At 42.8% G+C, this 22256-nt stretch overlaps 1 protein-coding gene across 1 annotated transcript; it reads left to right on the top strand.

Moving 5' to 3' along the window:
- The first annotated feature begins 6616 nt into the window (after positions 1-6616).
- On the top strand, positions 6617-13148 carry slc3a2b (solute carrier family 3 member 2b). The gene is made up of 8 exons (XM_056393452.1): positions 6617-7151; positions 8452-8642; positions 9439-9612; positions 9783-9880; positions 9961-10103; positions 10326-10641; positions 10866-10925; positions 12186-13148. The coding sequence occupies exons 1-8, from the start codon at positions 6820-6822 to the stop codon at positions 12534-12536; spliced, it is 1665 nt and encodes a 554-aa protein (XP_056249427.1). The 5' UTR covers positions 6617-6819; the 3' UTR covers positions 12537-13148.
- Positions 13149-22256: the final 9108 nt, after the last annotated feature.

Below are 22256 nucleotides of genomic sequence, written 5' to 3'. Positions count from 1 at the left end.
TTTATGGATATGCCATTTTGCCAAATATATGATCAGATTAATTACATAAAAATGTCCTTTTTTTGTTGGTGGATAGTCAATGAAGCCAAACAATACATGTTCAAAGCAAAAGGAAAAGTGTGGTAAAATACAAGTAGAAATTAAATCACAAATATCCATCCATAATTTGGTGGAAAAGGGGCAAGACCAGAATAAATGAAAAATATCCTCAGGGTGTCCTTCACAAAAAGAGCAATTAACATCAATATCTCTTTTGAATCGTTGAAGAAACATTTTTGTTGGGTAAAATCTATGAATCAATTTAAAGGATACTTCTTTCGCTTTATTGTTTATCAAAAATTTAGCTGACAAATTCCAAATTTTTTTCCAATTAAGGTTATTAATAAAGGAGTTCCAATAAGATACCACATAAGGAATTGATACGACATCTTTTAGAAATAAAGAACGTATACGATGATTATTATTTCGTATTGATGAAAAACAAATTTGACCAATTTCAAGTTTGGATGGATCAGTCTGTATTAAAGTTGGATTGTGTCCTGCTGTATTTTTTAATAACATAATTACCCCATCAGGGATTGCATTTATAACAGTATTAAATTCATTAATAGGGATTAAGATGCTATATTTCGAGATAAATTCTTCATATGACATTAGTGATCCATCTTGATTAAACAACTGACGAACTAACAGTATGTCGTGAGAAAACCAAACGGGGTAAAATAAAGATTTTTTTCTGTATACGATGTCTTTATTGTTCCATATGTAATATCTGTGTGGGGAAAAGTTATGTTTGTAAATCAAAGACCAGGAAAGAAGCATCTGTTTATGAAAGTAAGATAATTTTGAGGGGATTTTTTCAACATCATAATTACATAGCAAAAAGAAATTTAAGCCTCCTAATTTAGAAAAAATAAAATTTGGTATGAAGTTCCATATTGAAAAAGGGTTTTTAATGAATTGTTTTAGCCAATTTATTTTGAAAGTATTATTTAAGGTATAAAAGTCCAAAAAGTTGAGGCCACCCTTATCATATGAGTTCATGATTACTGATTTTTTAATATAGTGGGTTTTGTTTCTCCATATAAAATTAAACAACATCTTGTCAATATCTTTTGAGACCCTTTTGTTAACATCAAGAGACAAAGCAGCATATGTAAGTCGGGATATTCCTTCAGCTTTGGTTAGTAAAATTCTACCTTTCAATGATAAATCTCTCTGTAGCCATTGGTTCAATTTCTTCTGGGTTTTGTCAATAATCAAGTCAAAATTCAAACTGCATCTGGATTCTCTATCTTTAGAGATGTTGATTCCTAAATAAGTGACAGTGTCTTTTACTGGTATATTACAAATAGAAGGGATGTCACATTGTTTGAGAGCAAGCAATTCACATTTCTTTATATTCAAGCAAAGTCCAGACGCAGCAGAAAAAGTATTTATCAGATCAATAGATAAAGGTATCTGAGACAGATCTCGCAAAAATAATGTTGTATCATCAGCCAGCTGGCTGATGATAACTTCATTGCCCGCAATTGAGATACCTTTAACTGGACTAAGCTTTATATAGTCAGTGAGTAGCTGAGTACAGATTAGAAAAAGATAAGGCGATATGGGGCATCCCTGCCTGACCCCGCGTTTAAGAAAGAAACGAGGAGAAGTACCAGCATGCAATTTGATTGAACAGTTTCCATTTGTATACATAGTCTTGATGGCACTGCTAAAATACGAGCCAAAGCCAAACTTCTCCAGAGCATGAAATATGAATTTATGTTCAATTGTGTCGAACGCCTTGTAAAAATCTAAAAAAAGGATGAAACTGTCATCAGAGCATAAATCTGAATAATCAATTAAGTCAAGTACTAATCTGATATTGTTGGAGATATGTCTGTTTTTCATAAAACCGGATTGAGTCTCGTCAATTATGTGGTCCAATACAGCTTTTAATCTTTTAGCAAATATCAATGCAAATATCTTATAATCATTATTAAGTAAGCAAATTGGACGCCAGTTATCAATAAGGAGTAAATCTTTTTTTGGTTTTGGTATTAAAGTTATGAGACCTTGGGTCAGAGTAGGAGGAAGGGATTCCTTGTCTATACATTCTATAAAAAGACCATGGAGGAAGGGTGCAAGTTGTTCGGAGAAAGCTTTATAGAACTCAGAGGTAAAACCATCTGTGCCTGGAGACTTATTAGGCTTGAGGTTTTCAATAGCAGAAATAATTTCTTGCAGTGAAAGTGGTTCGTCACAAGATTCTTTAAATTCAGTGTTGATTAATTTACTTTCTGTAAGAGATCCCAAAAATTGACAGGTTGGTTCCTCATTATACTTTGATTCATAGAGTTTAGTATAAAAATTTGAACAATATTTAGCTATTTTTTGAGGGTCATCTGTAATGTCTCCATCAATGTTTAATTTTTGTATTGTGTTATTTTTGGCACGAGATTTTTCAAGTCGAAAAAAATAAGCAGAGTTCTGCTCCCCTTCCTCCAACCATTTTCTCCTACTCCTCACAAAGGCCCCTTCAGCTTTCAGCTTATAGATGTCATCCAATTTGTTTTGCAGGTTGATTAAGTGTTGATGTTCACTTTCAGATAAATTTCCAGGTGCTTTTTCAGTTATTGACGTTATTTCTGAGATTAAATTTTCTTCTTCAACTTTTTTAGCTTTAGCGACCGAACTTCCATATGCTCTTAAGAATTTTGACAGCTCAAACTTCAGCAGCTCCCAATTACTACTAAATTTTTTTTCAAATAAAGATTTAAGCCAAAAGCGTTCAATTAATGAGTGGACAGTTTTAGATACGGCATCGTGTTTTAGAATGGAGCTGTTCAGTTTCCAATATGAACCTTTACGGGGAATACTGGGACTTAGAGAGACTTGTATTGAAATTGCTTTGTGGTCTGTTAAAGGAGTAGTGAGGACATTGACATTAATAACATTACTATCAAAACTGTTAGAAACCAACCAAAAGTCTATGCGTGATAATCTAGTACATGCTTTGTTGCTCCAAGTGTATGAGTTCACATCAGGATTTTTCTGTCTCCATACATCACTTAAATTGAATTTATTCATAAATTGTTTCAAATTAGAAGCTAAAGAATAATTGGTCCTTGGAGGCCATTTATCTTGAAGACCATCCAGAGCAATATTGAAGTCCCCGCCCATCATTATCATTGCGTTTGGATATTTAGAAAGCCAAAGCAAAAAACGGGATTCTAAAACATCAAGTAATATATCATTTTCACATTTCAAGTTGTACCCATACAAGTTAACTAGCAAGATTACAGTATCATTGATGTTAATAACCAAAATAAAAAAATGACCTTTAGGATCACCGTCAGAGTGTAAAATGGCCCCAGTAAAGGAATTCTTCAAAGTAGCAGTACCTGCTGCTCTTTCTGTGCCATGCGATAACCAAACATCATTACCCCACTGTGCTTTCCATAATTGAGTATCATTTTTAACTGAATGTGTCTCTTGAAAAAAAGAAAAATCAGTTTTTTGTTGTTTTGCAAAAAGAAATAAAGCTTTTCGTTTGACATTCTGTCTCAACCCCCTGGCGTTAAGAGAAAAAACTGAAAGAGACAATGTAACAAAGAAGTACTAGAACAAGTAGAAAATCTCAAGTACTAGAAGAAAATAGAGTAATTTCTATCCCTTAACAGAAAATAATAGAATTGTATAATATAATGTTAAACAATCTCCTTGTGAGGTAGATAATATCAGTAAAAAGTGGCTTCATAGATTTGAGAAGGAGGGAAAAATAAGTGTACAAAATATTTCTCAAATATTAAAAAAAAAAAAAAAAAAAACTTTTTTTTTTTTTTTTTTTTTATCCACTACTGTCTTTTTTGTTTCCCATTGCTATAATAATAATGTAGTTTATAACGTATCACCTTCAACTTAAATTTAAATCTTCAGAAGTATGTAGTCTGCCGAATCACATGAATAGTATTTAGAGCAGAGTGCAATAAAGAGTCAAGTGACCAGAAAGTCAATAACTAGGAGGCCAAATAACAAATAAAATAGGTTAACAAAATAAATACTTTTTTTCTTTTTAAAAAGCCAAAAAATATATAATCCAGGAAAAAGGATAACGATAAATCAATGCACCTCCTTGTAGATATGTATAATTAGGGTCTCTCTTTCTTTTTCCTCCCTCCACTCCTCAGAAGAATCCTCACCATCATTCATGTCGCAGAATCAAGCCAGAGACGGTATCGTGTCACCCAGCAAATTATTTGTCCATCTGGAGCCGATGAAGTTGTTCAGGACGTACCTCCTTTCCATCGATGATGACACGGGTACCTGCAAAATGTGCCTTCTTTTGTTCTTTCCTTGCGGCTTCAATCACAGGCCACAGTTTGTTTCGTATTGCTTTGTCATCAGCCGTCAGATCTTCAGCGAACTTCAGTTTGTTGTTTTTGAGGTATTCACTCTTTTTGGCCGTCCTCCACAGAAGGTCTCTCGTAGATCTGTTTGTGAAGCGGATAATAGTTGTCCTGGGCCTGTTTGTTGTCCCTTGGTTTCTTCCCAGGCGGTGGACGATGTCAATGTCAGCTGAGATTTTCTGCTGAGAGTCAGGAACCACAGCACAACAGATGTTGATAACCTTGGCCTTGATATCTTCTGGGTTACTTTCTGGGACACCATGGAGTCTGAGGTTCCATCTCCGTCCATATCTTTCAGCTTCATTAAGCTTAAGTTGCAGTTCTGTTATTTGCTGGTCATGTTTTTCATTAGCAATTTTGACCGCTTTCATATCAGTCTTAAGTGACTCAACTTCTGCAAAGGCGAAATCAATGGACTTTTTCAGGGCTTCAATGCTTACTGCATTTTTGGTGATCATGCCTTCCAGATTATCTGCACGCACATTAATAGCGGCAACAATGTTGTTTTGCAAGTCTGCTAAAGATATCTCTGCTCTTTGCTTTTTTTTGTCCGGCTTACAGGGTGTATCAGGGGCAGATTCAGGTAGGGGCACGAGATCAGCATCATGGTAACTAGCATGTGTCCCAGAGGAAGCGTAGTTGTGCTCAGTGTTAGCCGAAGTAGCTGCAGCAGATGCACTGGTAGCTGAAGAGCTTGCCGGTGTAGAGTGAGCATTTAAAGGCACTCCAAAAATCATACCTTCTCTCTGGACAGTAGGCTCCTTTTCTTTACGTTTCGCCCCTTGTTCAATCGGCTTCATGTTGATGAAAGTTGAGGATCCACGAAGTAGCTGTTATTAGCAAAGCAGTGATGCGGTTCGGTCGGCAAAAAAGAAAATTAGTTCAGCAAAGAGACAGTATTTTAAGAGGCTGAGAGATTGTTAATACTCTGTTCATGATACTTAGTGCAACATATTAAGAGTCAAATGTTGAAAGTAAGGGATAGAAATCCGAAACACCGCTCAGCAGTATAAAAACGTGTCTGTCGCGGTCGCCATCTTGCCCGACCCCCTGATCACGCGCCTCCTTCTTGCCCACTTTGGCGGAACCAGGTCCAGGCCTGTTTTTTTTTTAACAGTTTATTGTTCTGGCAAGATGGCGGCGGCGTAACGGCTCATTCTGAGCTTCAAAGCCGCTCTTCACAAACCTATGAGTGACGTCACGGAGGCTACATCCATCTTTATTTAGTCTGTGGTAAGGACCAGGTCTGTCAAAAACACTAGTTCAACTTACACTGTTGTAGCTTGTGTTCAATTTCAGTGAATGTGTATGTGATTTTTCTTTATTTTTATACAAAGCTGATCCTTTCAACCTTTGAACTAACTGTATCTCATTCTCTTTTTAAAAAGTGTAGGCTGATAGTTTTGTGTGTCTAGCCTTGTACATTTGTATGTGTAATGAGTTTTTGAGGGTTCGCCCAGAGTCATAGCTCAACATATTCAGTTCACAATTATCCATGATTAATTTATGTTTTTATCTTTTGTTCAGTAACCATGGAGATTTTACTACAAATATTCTGGTCATACAAAGTTGGTTAATTTATGTCTGAATGATGCTCTTGAAATTCAGAGTGCCAGTACTCCTGAGCAGGACTGTACGATGTCTCCATCAGCAAAATAAAAGCTGAGTGTTTCCCTCAGTAGAAGCTCAGATGGAGATGTTCACGGCCTCAGACTTGTTCTCAGCACCTCTGGTTCACAGCTGCTTCCTGTGTCAGGAAGGTTTTGGAGCTGGTCAGCAGTTTGCAGAGCTGCAGAGTCAGCCGGATCTGTGAGTGTCTCACACACACACACACACACACACACACACACACACACACACACACACACACACACTCTGCACAATATAAACACACAACCCTGATCACAAACCATCACTTCTCTCTGCTTCTTGTTCTTATCCTGAATTTAATATTTATTCTTATATTCTTATATATTATATATATATAATATTTTTAGCCACTGCGGTAGAATTTGGACCAATCCTTTTAATGCTGCCTTCAGGTGCACTCGGAAATGTGCCTTGTTGTCAGCCTCTTCAGTCACCTTTAGTTAGAGGACAACAGAGATCACTTTATGGAAACTATAGTCAAGTCCAAAACAGCCAAATAGGCGTGAATGAACTATTGATGTTATTTAAAGTTGTTTTCATGTGTGTGGGTTTGATTTTATTGTGAAATGCAGTGGTGATGTTGAGGAGGAGGAGGAGGGGGTGGGGGCTTCACTGTGGTTCCCATATTTCCGACAGCAGTGAAAGCAGCAGAGCCGCAGTGCTGCGGTCAGACAGACATCAGACAGACATCAGGACCAGTCTGATGGTGCAGACCCGCCCGACACGGTTCGTCTGACTTCAGTAACTGTCGGTGAGTTAACGGGTTGTTGCCGGTATGAACACGGAGGAGACGAACGTGGAGCTGCAGGATGCTGAGACCAAAGATGCGGAGCCGAAGGATGCGGCGGATCCGGCTCAGGGCGCAGCGGATGCTGATGCGACGGAGGCCGATGTGAGTGAGGCGGACCTGGACCAGGAGGAGCAGGAGAAGCAGCCGATGACCGGAGGAGACCGGGATGCGGACGCTCCGTCGGCCGGAGGAGACGCGGCGGCGGCGGCGGCGGAGAAGAACGGATCCGTGAAGCTGAAGATCCCCGAGGAGGTGGAGGGGGGGAAATTCACCGGGCTGAGCAAGGAGGAGCTGCTGCGGGTGGCGGGAACCCCGGGGTGAGGAGGAGCACACAGGCCCGGATACACACACACACACACACACACACACACACACACACACACACACACACACACACTGATCACACACACTGATCACACACTCCACACAGGGTCCGGTCCGCAGAGTTCTGCACCAGCTGGATCTGGAAACCAGCTGACACGTAAACACGTGACACATTTCATATCCACAGTGTGATCATGACAGACATCAGCAGCCTTATAGCTTCAGCTGTGGTTTGACACATGCGCAGTAGAAGAGACCAGCTGGAATATATTGAACTGACGTCTGTACGTCATGACACCTGACGCATCAGTCACTGTTCATTTTAAAGGAAGAATTCAGAAGTTGTAACTGACCCTGAGCCTCATATTAAAAACACGGAGACTGGTTGATGATTTCTGTCTGTATCTTTTTATCCAGTGTGTTTTAATACAAACTAGTTCCATGTGTCTGTTATTAAATGGTGTAGCTGTTACCATGGCAACCAAACAGTCTGTGGTTCAGTCTCAAACACAAGGAGTGAAATGTTAGGACTCACTTCACAGTCCAGGTTAATATTATGACAAAAACTTGATATTGAAAGATTTTTATTCAACATTGAAATTGCTTTTTAAACATAATTTGTGTGTGTTTGTGTGTGTGTGTTGTTGTTGTTACAACTAACCCAGACTCTTGTAGCTAACTAGCTTAACTCGCAGCTAACAGCTAATACATTAGCACTGACAACTAGTGTGAGAAATATCCATGTAGACTCACAATAAACATACGTTTGAAAATCAGGCTGCTGTTACAAAAATAATTAAGTGAAAATTTCTTACCGCAAAATAATTTTTTTCCTTCTAAAACCGTCTGTCTGTCACAGGGAGCTACTTCCTCCCAGGTGGAATAAAACTGAGCAGGTGTACAGTGATCAGGTGATTCCTAACTGGTTCCTGAAGTGTTAAACTGACCCATGTGACAACCATCCCCGTCTCCCCTACATTAAATTTCACTAATTAAATCTTGTCTCAATGAGCAGAATTCTGAACATATCCCTTGTTTTATATATATATATAATATTATAGTATTATTTATTTGTACAGTAATATTTATCAAAGAACAGCATCAATACAAACTCACTGACAGGTGGGAAATCACTCTGAGGATTTATAAGTTATGAAAAAACCACAGCAGATAATAATGATCTGAGTAAAATCAAGATGCTGCAGGATTTCTTCCTGCACTCACTCCTGCCCCTGCTGGTTGGAGGATGTACTACAACTTTACTACTGGTTAATATTCATGATGTCTCCTCAGCTGGGTGAGGACCCGCTGGGCCCTGCTGGTGGTGTTCTGGCTCGGCTGGTTGGGGATGTTGGTCGGAGCCGTCTTCATCATCCTGCAGGCTCCTCGCTGCAGAGACCTGCCCCCCACCAACTGGTGGAACGACGGCCCCCTGTACCAGATCGTAAACATCCAGGCCTTCACCGACACCCACAACCTGAAGGGTGAGAGCGTGTGTGTGTGTGTGTGTGTGTGTGTGTGTGTGTGTGTAATACTGCTGACATGTAGAAGAAGTGAAACTGCTTTAAATGAGCTGAAGAAGAAGTTGTCTGGAGTGAAACTGGTTCACTGAACTCCTGCCTCATGTTCAGTGTTGAAGTGAACCAGCTACAGTGAACGCAGCAGCAGCAGCTGTGAATGGATCATCTTTACTGTCTCTATTTTATCCTCACAGACATTTGAGTTAAATTGTGTCGTAATTAGTGTGTGAAGTCTTAGTCTTGAATAATGACTAAGAAGTGTTTAGTGAGGTCACGGTGACCTTTGACCTTTGACCACGAAATCAGTTCCCTCTGTGTTACTGAGACATCATGTTCACGAGAACGGACGGAGAAAAACTAGAATTACCTCCCTTCAAATCTGACACTAACATTCACTTGGACTCAAAGACGAACTTATTAGATCATGGTGGTCAAAGGTCAAAGGTCAAGGCCAGTGTGACCTCACTAAATCTCAGCTATTATGACAAAGTTTCACACAGATGTTTAATATTTAATTTGACTGATGAACAGGGATGTGACCTGAGTGGAGTTCAGCTGAATTAGTGCAGCGCTGCAGTCAGAGACTCGGCTTTCACACCCTGTGTCGTTGTTCAGTGTGTTTCATCTGCACGTCTCTCTCCTGCTGAACACTGTGAAACCATCAGCAGGAGCGTGCACGTGCAGCCTCGTGCACGTGGAACCTACCGCCCACAGACGTGACGCTGACGTCGGTCACAGCTGCTCTGTTCTCGTCCTTCAGGTCTGGAGCAGAAGGTCGACAGTCTGTCTCAGCTCAAGGTTAAAGGTCTGGTGGTCGGACCGATCCACGTGGCTCCGCCTGACGACGCCATGAGCCTGAGGTTCGAAGAGATCTCCCCCGAGGCGGGAAACCTGGAGCAGTTTAAGGGTTTCGTTCAGGCTGCTCACAAGAAGGGTGAGGAGACGTTCACTGACCGACCAATCACAACAGGAGGAGGTTCCAGGGGTTACAGAGTTGTTCATTCATTCATGTATTAAATGTGTTAATCTGACATGAATGACAGAACGTTACGTTGATATCAGGTTCATGTAGAACATGGTAAAGGTAAAGTCGTGTTCCTGCAGGTATCTCTGTGGTTCTGGATCTGACTCCAAACTACCAGGGATCATCTGGACCCTGGTTCTCCAACATCAGTGTGACCAACGTCGCAGAGAGACTGAAGGTGAGCGCCCCCCCCCCCCGCCTTTAAACCAGCTCCAGTTCTTCAGGTTCTCTAACAGCTGTCTGTCTCTGTCTCGTCAGTCCGCTCTGGTGTTCTGGCTGAACGAAGGCGTGGACGGCGTCCAGCTGTCGGGGGTGGAGCGTGTGTCCGGCGTGGTGCCGTCTCTGTGGGCCGACATCCGAGCCATCGTCCAGAACAGGACGGATGAGCGTCAGAACAGGAGGTCAGGAACAATAATGGGCCGCTGCTGGGACACGTATTAACATCTGGACAGGAAGTTTACCTTCAAAATAAAATCCAGTGTCAGACAGAAAAGTTTTGAGAGTTTAACCAGAGCTTTAGTAAGAGTGAGAAGTCTGGACTCTGGGTCAGTCCTCAGACCTGGTCCAGACCCTCTACATGTTACCGGAGCAGCAGATCATTGTGGGTTCTGGGTGTTTTCCAGGGTCCTGATCGGCATCACAGAGCGATCCTCGGCTGAGGACGTGTCCTCCCTCCTCTCCTCCACCCATGTCGACCTCCTGATCTCCAGGGTCCTCCGTGGAGGAGACGTGGACGCCACGGAGCGCGCTCAGTCCGTCCAGTTCTTGTATTCGAACCACAGCCAGACCAAGCTGGCCTGGAACCTGGGGGGCCGGGTCGAGGGTCACCTGGCGTCGCTGGTGGGCCCGGCTCTGGTGAAGCTGCACCAGCTGCTGCTGCTCACGCTGCCCGGGACGCCGGTCTTCAACTACGGTGACGAGATCGGCCTGATGGACGAGGTGAGGTCACAACCAGCAGGTGGCGCCAAAACAAGAACTTTTCAAACGTGACGCAGTGAAACAGCTGCTTTACGGAACTGCAGTGGTAGTTTTAGTTAGTTTAGTTAGTTTAGCAGCACTAGAACCAACATCAGCCGCTCAGGCGAAAACATGACTATTGGTTATCACTGATTGACTCATTGGATCTCTTGATCGTTGTTTACATTTTGTCATCTCTACTTCAGGGCACCAAGTTCCCCAAGATGCTGTGGGACTCTAACGAGGGGCTGAATGAGACTCTGCAGGTAAACAACAGACGCATCAAGATACTTTGTGTTCCACCCTTCAAACAGGACGTCCCATGTAAACAGCATCACAGCTCAGAGTTCACACCAAATACATTATTCATGTGTTTGTGTAATTCCTGCCAATAACGATCAATATTCTGGAAATTCAAAAAAGTTTGAAAGTGATTGGCGTCATCTATCCCACAGTCTCCAACATATTCCACCTCCTCCCGCATGTCGTTTAAAACAACATCCCAGCCCTCCTCTGGGATATTAAAATTCCCCTTCTCCTCCTCTCAGACCATTTGTTCCAAAGGTGAAATTTAATATTTTTATCCAGATAAATAAACGGTCTGGACCCTAAATATATTTCAGAAATGTTCCATGTATTTGGGCTGTAAGATCTGCAGGAGCTGCTCAGTCAGCGGAGCCCAGAGTTAAAACTGAACAGGGTGAAATGGCTTTCAGTCATTATACTGCCCCCTGCAGGAACCTGCAGGAACCTGCAGGAACCTGCAGGAACCTGCTGGAACCTGCAGGAACCTGCTGGAACCTGCAGGAACCTGCAGGAACCTGCTGGAACCTGCTGGAACCTGCGGGAACCTGCTGGAACCTGCGGGAACCTGCGGGAACCTGCGGGAACCTGCTGGAACCTGCGGGAACCTGCTGGAACCCGCTGGAACCTCCAGGAACCTCCAGGAACCTGCAGGAACCCGCTGGAACCTCCAGGAACCCGCAGGAACCTGCAGGAACCTCCAGGAACCCGCTGGAACCTGCAGGAACCTGCTGGAACCTCCAGGAACCCGCAGGAACCTCCAGGAACCTGCAGGAACCCGCTGGAACCTCCAGGAACCCGCTGGAACCTGCTGGAACCTCCAGGAACCCGCAGGAACCTGCAGGAACCCGCTGGAACCTCCAGGAACCTCCAGGAACCTGCAGGAACCTCCAGGAACCTGCTGGAACCTGCAGGAACCTGCTGGAACCTGCAGGAACATGCAGGAACCTGGCTTTATAAAGAAGCTAAAAACTGCTCTGCTGCACTTTAATGAGATTATCTATTATAAAATCGGTATTTTTATACTGTTTTACACTGTTTTCTTGTTACTTCTGTCTTTATGCTTCTTTTATTTCTGTTCAGCACGTTGAGTGACCTCTGTGTGTGATAATGTGCTGTACAGATAAATTTGCCTCGTCCAGTAAGACTGAGTCGTGGCAGAAGCAGTATGAGTAGCAGCTGTAGTAGTGGTGGTAAAGTGTGTATTGATGATCTGTCTGCAGGAGGAGAGGGCGGAGCGTCTCTCCTGTCGCAGATTTTTCCGCAGCGTGAGCGAGCTGCGAGGTAAAGAACGCTCCCTGATGTTCGGAGACTTCGTGCTCCTCTCTAACTCCTCCTCCTCCCTGGCGTACCTGCGGGTCTGGGATCAGAGCACGCGTTACGTGGCCGCTTTCAACTGGGCGGCGGAGGAGGCGGCGGTGCTGCAGCTGAGCGATGCGGCCCTGCCGCGGCAGGCCGCGGTGGTCATCAGCACCAACAGCAGCGCCCTGCCTGCGGACAGCAGCGTGGACCTGATGAACCTGTACCTCGGCCCCGGACAGGCCGCGCTCCTCAAGTTTCCCTACACTGGATAGAGCAGAGGTTGATTCACGCTTATCTGGTGTCAGTTAGTACCTCCAGACAAAATGGTGATTAAAGGTCCGTGTAGACTGGATTAAAGTGACAGGATACTCGTCCTGCTCGGGGTCAAATCTCAGTCAGATCTGAACAGAGAGACATGAAACACACATTTTTAGATTCAGTGTGACTTCACTTCCTGATATCACTATCTCACACGTCCCTCCAGAGTCAAGCTCCAGAAATCAGAGAAAAAAGATGCTCCTTCTACCTGCAGAACCTCGTAGAGAATCGTGTTTCCTTCAGTATCACAGTGACAGTCTGAACATCATCGTACTCTGCAGACAGGAGCTGATCACAGCTGATTCTGCTGCTTTAATGGAAGCAGTTTTCCATAATGTAAACAAAGAGTAAAACACAGGCAATGTGAAGTGACATAACACCACGAATCCAGTCCAGGAATCCAGTCCACATGGGCTTTGATCCACTAAGTGTTTCATGGCTGTTTTTCCTTCCTTCGCGTGTATTGTTAGGTGAATATAAATGGTGTGATGTGATGATGCACCTCTTCTCTCCGTGTCGTGAACTCTGTGAAAACAAAATAGAAATAAAGACTTTTTGAAGTGTGACGATGTGTTTTTGTTTTTAATGAGAGTTTTGAGTTTTGACAGAATATCAGCTGATAAAATAAACCTCAGTAAAGTCTCAGTCATTCTACGTTATTCTGCTCTAACTCAATATTTCATGATACATGAGGACAGGAGGAGGTTATTCTTCCACTACAGCCCAGATCTTTCCACAAACAAACAAAATGGCCGCCACGTGTTTCGGGACAGAAGCGTCCTACGACCCGGAAACTGAACTCTGTCTCCATGGAGGACGGCAGCGCGCGCTTTACGTCAGATAACGTGAGTCAAATATACCTCGACTGCCTTTTGTAACTGTCTGTTTGTTGCTTCACTGATGTTGAATTTCCCGCCGTGGCTGCTGTGTAAACACCTGTTGACGTGATGAGGTTTGACTCTGCTGAGCTTCCGTCTTCAGCTGCAGGTTCATGTCGAAACCAGCTGAACCCTGTAAAACCCGGACAGAGGAAAAGATGAGCAAAACATGTTTTCACCTTCCAGGAGGCGTCTGGTGCAGAAATCAAACTTATATCATTTATTTTACGTTTTAGTAAGTTTTTAGGAAAACTTTTAGAATTTCTGAATTTGTCTTCACATTGTCTGAACATATAAACAGAACAGCTCAGGCTTCATTTACAGGGTTGACTTCCTATTTAGCCCCATAATATTATATATTGTGAATAATAATAACACAACAGTCACATCTTCATGAATAGTCATTTATTAGTTTAGTCGAGTTTTAAATGCTGCTACAGAAAGAGTTTCAAATACCGAAAATCAGTTAATTAATTTGTTCAATTCTGGTCTAAACTACAAAAAAATAACAGATAAAACACTTAAAGAACTTAGTTACAGTGAATCAATCCATATATTATATTTCTAATGGTATTTCTTTCCTTGTGAACAAGTATTGTAGCGAAGCACAAAGTGTTGTATAATTGATGATTGTATGTTTTCCCACAATAACTTAACATTTACTTGTTCTAGACATCATAACAAACACAAATAAAAATATTTCAGGTAATTTACTTACTTGAATCTTTCCAAATCCAGTGTGAGCTCAGAGAAAAGTTAGCAGGTAGTGTGAGTTCATGGTCAGGTGATCGGACCTATAAACACCTATTCTGTCCAATAGCATCGTAAGGATAAACAGTAGGACCCATTCACTCGGAAAAGGTGGTTTTTATTAAAAAAACAAACATTCAGAAATCTTTTTTCAGGATGGTTAAACGTGACGTTGTAATACTGCAACAGACATAGACCCGGTTTAACTTAAACCTGCCTTAGACCCGGTTTAAGTCAGGGTTAAATTCACAAGTATAAAGGCAGATTTCTACAGCTCAGATCATGCTATTAATTTCCCAAGTTTCAAACCTTTTACCATGAAGGTTTCACCGTAATCAAAAGTCAAACCAACGTGTGTTATACACTTAAAATGTGTGAACATGGAAGGTGATGATCACAGTCAGTAAGATTGTTCCTATTGCAATATGTGAATTATACAGTCTTATCTAACCCTTTAAAGTCCAACTTTATGAACTTAAACCTCAGGTTTATGTTTAACCTGCTGCAGAACTGCTTCAATGGCAGTAACTTAAACCTGCCATAAAAATGAAGGACAGGTTTATACAGATCAGATGATTTGATTAATTTCTAAATTTTCAAATCTGCATGTTCTTTTGAGGGCGACAGGGTCTGAAGCAGGTTTAAGTTAAACTTTTATTTATGCCTTTATTTGATAGTATAGTAGAGAGACAGGAAGGGGGGGGCAGAGAGGGGGAATGACATGCGGTAAAGGGCCGACTGCAGCGAGGACTGTGGCCTCCACTACATGTCGTGGTTCAGTCACCTTTTGACTTTGTGTGGTTTGTGAATGATCCCTGATAGATGCTTGTGACCTTCTTCTTCTTCTTCACCACAAATATTAAGGTGCACTCCCAGAGTGACCAGAGTTAGTTACCTGTTGATGAAAACATCCTGTTTAATACTGAGTTTTTCCACGTGACGGACGAACGACTGACTCCTGCGGTCGACAGCGTCACACAGACCAGGTGATCTGCATTAAGCTGCCAGTCTTTGATAATGATGCTCCGTATTTTTCCTTTGTGCTTCTGCTGAATGAAACTTCCGGGTTTGAGTGTGAATAATGTCTGACACCTGTCATGTGTTGTGTCCCGTCTGCTCTGGGATGAGGAAGATGACTGTGGTGATGGTGATGATGAAATGACCTTGACTTGTTTTACCTCCTGCTTTTGACTTTCATTGCTTCTGATTCGTTTGTCAAAGCACTTTGAAAACTTTGTTTTTAAAGTTATTATATTATTATTATTATTATTATTATTATTATTATTATTTTGCTGAGAGTTATACGAGACGATTGACACTGGTGTGTCCCTGAGGGTGGGGGCTGTAAATGGTCGGAGGACTCCAGACCTCAGTGTAGTTCACAGTTTGTCCTGCAGAGGGCAGAAGATGCACATGAAACACAACAGGACTTTCAGAATAAGACACTCTGACAAGCGGCCTCCATACTGTCTCCCAATGACTGTACTGCACTGTAAAGTCTGCTCATGTTGTACCGGTGAATATACAGGAAGTTAGTGCACTCCACAGATTTTATTCCTCTGCCCGGCGACAGTCAGAGCAGCAGCCATTTTGTTCTCAGCTTGTCCGTCTGTCCGTCTGTCCGTCTCTTTCTCGTGGACACGACGTCTCAGAAACACCTTGATGGAACTTCTTCAAATTTGGCACAAACGTTCACTTGGACTCAAGGATGAACTGATTAGATGTTGGTGGTTAAAGGTCAAAGGTCAGTGTGACCTCAGAAAAGCCTTTTTAGCCATTACTCAAGACTTCACAGAAATTATGACAAAATTTCACACAAATGTTTAATATTTTATGACTCTGGATAAATATTGTATTACAATAATATTGTAAAGAAAACCTTTTGTTTTGGAAGAGAAAGTAAAAAATACAGTGTAAAACAGATTAAATCATCAACTTGCAGTATTTGTGTTAACATTGAATCTTTAAGTGTAAAGTAATGTGAAAACCTGTAGAAGCAAAATCTAAATACAATATTTACTGATTCAGATTCAGATCAATTTTCTTACATTTCTCATAAAATATAATAAACTGAAGAAATGCAAATTAAACAGTTAAGTATCTGTATGTCGTCTTTCAACTAAAGTGGGGTTGGAAACTTAATTACAAATAACATACACACCACTATTGACTTTATAACACTTTTATTTAATATATTCAGATGTAAATTTACAATATCAAACAATTATTCACAAATAGTTCTTCAGAGCCCCGGGATGATGTGAAGAACTAAAACTGGCATTTCTCCATTGGTCTATCTGCCTGTTAAGGTTCCTATAATGAGGAGGTGATGATGTCACCTCTGAAAGAGGGGGGGCTGTGGAGCTGGGGGGGGGGGGGGGGGGGGGGTCTGTTGTTTTTTAGCTTCAGTTTGATCTTGTTTTCCACAGTATTCTCCGTATAGTTCTGACAACATGTGGACAAACATTATACTGTCTTTTATGTCAGAATCCAACTATACAGTGTATTAATAAGTCAAATCACAACATCCCACAAAGATCAATGAATCTTTACCAGAAGTGACGGAGCAGATGAAGAAAAATCCACCTTCAAACTGCCAGTAATCAGCTGGATCCTTGGAACATCTGGGGGAAGAAATAACAGGAGACACTAAGATTCACTGTTTAGTCCTTAAAAAGCATGATTTCATTTTGTTTCCCATTACTTTAATGAAGCTTAAACAAATGTTCTTTAAATGATCTGTACTGACCTTCAGTGGCTGCTTTCTAATGTTCCACCGGACTATCCAATCAACAACCACATTACATCGACACCTTGAGGTATGAAGACCATGTGACGTGAGTCATGAAGTTACACCATCCAATTAACATATTCATAGGAAATAAAAAGTAAAATACTGCAACACTATAATAAACAATATATAAAACAATGAAAACGAATCACCACTATGTATAAAAGTGTTTTAGAATGACAAAACTCCTGCAATATGTGCCAAATATCACAGTTTAGACAACATGTCGTGTGCAAAAGATGCTGCACCAAGCCAAATATCTTGTAAGTGAAAACCTACTTTTCTGAGGCTGCTTTTGTGATGATGTCATCATCCCTGCTGTTTCCTGCCAAGAACACTTTGTGTTGCTTCATCACTAATGTCTTTGTTTTTAGGAAGGAATCTCTTCTACAAATTCTTCACACGTATCATTTGTTCAGATTTATTCCTAAAGTCTTGTTTTTATTACAGTTTATGCTAAATGAGGTTAAAGTGGTTGATTGATTCTTCTCTCATGTTCTGAAGTCCTTAGACTTCCTCAAACTTTTCATAGTCAAAACAGCAGCTGCTCGACATCTCCTTATTTTTCCTTTGGTGTTTTCACAGGGACGTGAGAATCCACCTCGGGCCAGAACCAGCCTCGTCCAGCAAGAGACGGTAAGTCCTGCACACGACTCCACCCCACACATATAGACTCACGTTACACTCAAAATGATTCTGAGCTTGTAAAGTGACCGTAACAAATTATTCCAATGTTTGTAGTTGTAAATCAACATTTGTTAACCTGTAAAATAAATCTGCATGAAGACATTTGTATTTGTTAAAGTCTGAATGTAAATTATGAAGAAATGATCAGTGGTGAAGTTAAACAAAAACATGTAAAAGCAAGAAATGGTTTTGTCAACATGTGTGTCCTGAAACAGAGAAGAGAAGCTGTTCCCGCACAGTTGTAGTTGTCGGTGTCGAACACAGAGTTTCACAGTTTCCTTCTGGTTCTGCACATTCACCCCCGGAGGTTCCTGTTGTCTCATGGAGGCACAGTGTTCCTCGCTGGAGGAGAAGCACAGGATGCTCGGCCTGACTGTTGCCATGGTGATCCAGAGGATCTCCTGGGAGGAGTGGAGGCTCCACTGTTGGAGGAGGACACATGGGGCAGAGGAGACGTCCTCCTCATCCAGGATCTCCACGTCACCCTGGACGTCTCTTTGCTGAATTCTCTCTGGAGACACCGAGGAGCCTCACCTGCATCAGGACCCAGCAGGTGCAGATGTACAGAGACAGGTAGACTGACAGAGGGGCGGGGTCAGCCTTCAGGTTTCCACCTTAACCACTTCATCCCAGGTACATGTGTGTGTCTCAGAGCTTGTGATTAAATATATTGTGTATTATTATTTCATGCAAACATAAAATTCATTTTTGATCCAAAACCTTTTTCCTCAAGCCAGAGCCAAGTACTTCCAAGCTCCTGACAACACCTGCCTGACAGAGCAGGAGGAAGAGCGAGTTGTCTTCCAGAGACCAGGAGAGGCAGCAGGTGTGTCCAACCCAGACGGATTGACACTGACATCACTCACATCGCAGGTGAGTCTCACTGTGACTGTTGGTGGAAAGACTGTGGAGGGAAGAGATGAAGAGAAGACAGGACGTTTTCTATCTTCATTTCTAACTTTTAATTGACATTATTTATAATTCTTATATTTGATGTGTTGCAGTTGGAGTGGTGTTTGTGTCAGCTGATGTCTCATGATGATGTCAGTCCAGTGTTCCCGCTCTTTCAGCTCAGTGTTTGGTCTCCACCAGCTCCTCAGCTTCTTAATGCTGCACTATGTTGAGCAGCTGCTGTCGGACCGAGTCGCTGCTGTTTGCTGCTGAGGAGCTCGAGGACAGAGGCTGCGGCCCAAGAAGTTTATATCTTCAAAGACGGTAACTAAGTCATTATTTAACTGAACTGTTCTTTTTTCTTTTCTTTTATTGATATTCTTAAGTTGCGTTCACCGTGGCCTTAAGGTCTGGAAAACTGTTCAACACCAAGATAGAAAGTTAAAATGAGCGCAGTGCAAAGACGGACACTGACACTGTTTCCCAGGTAAAAATGTTGTAAACAGTTTCCATTGTGCACATGCTGTTACTGTGTGAGGATTCATGTGTATGTGCTGCGGTACGTGAGGCTCGATCGGGAACAGTGTGCTGTGACTTTTCTTAGCGATTCAAGTAACCATGGCGACGTAAATGCTGATAAAAGGCGAAAAAATTCCCATAGAGAATGAATGGGGAGATGGATGTCTTCAAAGCAACCAAAGCCAGTTCTCTCTGGAGCTTTACTGCTGCGTCACACTTCAACACACACTGGGAAAGATTTTACTGAGTCTCTACGACATGAATGAAGCTGAGAGTCTCGTCCTTCGTGCAGATGGAAACGTTCAGGCACCGAGCAGCAGAAACATTCAGAAGTTCTCCAGGAGTTTTCTAGTTGTTCATTATTCTCTGTTGACTTCTGTTTGCTTCATTTCTACAGTAACAACATGTGAAGAGCAGAACGTGTTCAGCTGTAGCTTCACAGGTGAAGTATCGACCACCTGATGTGCTGCTGTTCACCTCACACACTCTTTTACAGTGTGTGTACATATTGCACCTTAGTCAGGTTTCAGACTTCCTGATTCTGGTTCTTAAATTAGCTTCTGTCTAGGCCCACAGAGAATCCTGATCCAGCTCCAGCTGGTCTGAGACTGAACTCGGGGTCAGGACCTTTTTGTGGCTCTCCACATTAACTGAGTCTGTTTTAATGAGTCTGAGTCTCAGGACACACACAACCCAGACAGCCTGAGACCAGCCTGCTCTGCTGAGTCTTACCTGGACTCTGCAGAGACACAGAGACGTCCTGAGTCCTGAGTCCTGAGTCCTGAGTCCTGAGGTCTGAGTCCTGAGTCCTGAGTCCTGAGTCCTGTGTCCTGAGTCCTGAGTCCTGAGTCCTGAGTCCTGTGTCCTGAGTCCTGAGTCCTGAGTCCTGAGTCCTGTGTCCTGTGTCCTGTGTCCTGTGTCCTGTGTCCTGAGTCCTGAGTCCTGTGTCCTGTGTCCTGTGTCCTGTGTCCTGTGTCCTGAGTCCTGAGTCCTGAGTCCTGTGTCCTGTGTCCTGAGTCCTGAGTCCTGTGTCCTGTGTCCTGTGTCCTGTGTCCTGAGTCCTGAGTCCTGAGTCCTGAGTCCTGAGTCCTGTGTCCTGAGTCCTGTGTCCTGTGTCCTGTGTCCTGAGTCCTGAGTCCTGAGTCCTGAGTCCTGTGTCCTGTGTCCTGTGTCCTGAGTCCTGAGTCCTGAGTCCTGAGTCCTGAGTCCTGTGTCCTGTGTCCTGTGTCCTGAGTCCTGAGTCCTGAGTCCTGAGTCCTGTGTCCTGTGTCCTGTGTCCTGAGTCCTGAGTCCTGAGTCCTCCAACTCTAATGGCAGCACGTTACACCCCCCCCCCCCCCCGTCCCTGAGAGACGGCGTGGCCTCCAACACGCCGCTGTCATCCTCAGCATTCCTCATGAATAAAACAAACGCCCTCAGGTGGAAGACAGGTGATCAAGTCTTCTGCTTTTAATTTATAATTCTGGACAGTTTTTCTTTTTACAGCTGATCGTGACCATGTGAACTCGCGGTTTCACAAAGATTATTTACTGTGAGTCTTTCTGTCTTTTCCTGTAGTAAACCAGACCGGGATCTTTCAACGAACCTGAACCAGGACCTGAGAGTCTGAACAGAACCAGCTGGACTCACTGCAGTTACACTCACACCTCAGTACAGGTCAGTACTTTTTCAGTACCGAGAAGAAAAAGACTTGAAAAACAAAACTTTTCTTTTAATTTGACTTGTAAACTTGTAAATTTGAAAACTTGTAACTCAGCGACAAACTGGACATGATTTCAAACTGGATGATTTCTTGAACACAAGTTCACATAAAGACGCACAAAAAGAGAAGAAATTATATAAAATAATAACAATGAAAAGATCCATGAAAGTGCAGCATGTAGAAAATTATTGATGCATATTTAAATGCATTTAAATTACACTGATCACTGTTTATTTTAACACAGGATTAAAATGAGTTAATCATAGATGACGGAAGTTTTACGACCCTGTTGGACAGATAAAGTCAAGAAGACGTCTCATTGGTCCGTTTCTCACAGTGTATAGACAAAACAGTTAATTGATTAATTAGTAATAATCAATGATGAATCAGTGAAGAAGATTTTTCCCTCCACAGATCATCACAGCTCAACAGACTCAGAGGAAACAGTGAAGGTCCGAAACAACCAGCTGCTGCTGGAGGCTGCGGATCATCAGTTAATAAAAGGCGGGAAACTGCCGCACAGTTGAGTGTCTGCAGATCATCAGTTAATAAAAGGCGGGAAACTGCCGCCCAGTTGAGTGTCTGCAGATCATCAGTTAATAAAAGGCGGGAAACTGCCGCACAGTTGAGTGTCTGCAGATCATCAGTTAATAAAAGGCGGGAAACTGCCGCACAGTTGAGTGTCTGCAGATCATCAGTTAATAAAAGGCGGGAAACTGCCGCCCAGTTGAGTGTCTGCAGATCATCAGTTAATAAAAGGCGGGAAACTGCCGCACAGTTGAGTGTCTGCAGATCATCAGTTAATAAAAGGCGGGAAACTGCCGCACAGTTGAGTGTCTGCAGATCGCCCGGAGAGGCGACGACTCACCAGCCGCAGCTGAAGCGGCGCGTGCAGTTTGTCAGACGCCTGATCTCCTTCTTTCCCGCCTCCCTCAGGGCCGTAAACAAACCAGACCCGCCACCGTGCTGATCTCTGCTGTTATCAGCCCGCGCGCCGCCGCCAGCTGACACCCAGCGTCACCATGGAAACGGTCAAACTCGGAGCCGCGCGGCGTTTCAGCGGCTCGAGGGAGACGGAGAGCGCGGTAACGATCTGTGACAGCAGCTAAAGATCCGGCCCTGTGTGTGTGTGTGTGTGTGTGTGTGTGTGTGTGTGTGTGTGTGTGTGCGTGTGTGTGTGTGAGAGAGAATTCATTCACTAATTATGACACAATTTAACTCAAACGTCTATAAGGATCAAATGAAGTGATGACATTTTATATCCAATAGGTCAAAGGTCAACTTCTCTGTGACATCATAATGTTGCAGCCCTTATTTAAAGCTGTGGGAAGGAGAGACTGGGACCATATTTCCTGCATCTGGCTGGTTGGTTGAGGAAACAACCGAACCTTTAGCTCCTCCCCCTCCTCACCTGGAGCCTGGACTCCCCTCGCTCAGGTCATCAACCACTGTCTCA

The sequence above is a fragment of the Seriola aureovittata genome, chromosome 13 (genome assembly GCF_021018895.1).
Source record: "Seriola aureovittata isolate HTS-2021-v1 ecotype China chromosome 13, ASM2101889v1, whole genome shotgun sequence".
In the NCBI taxonomy this organism is placed as follows: Eukaryota; Metazoa; Chordata; class Actinopteri; order Carangiformes; family Carangidae; genus Seriola; species Seriola aureovittata.
Note: the sequence above shows the minus strand (reverse complement) of the source record. Positions and strands in the feature narration are given on the sequence as shown.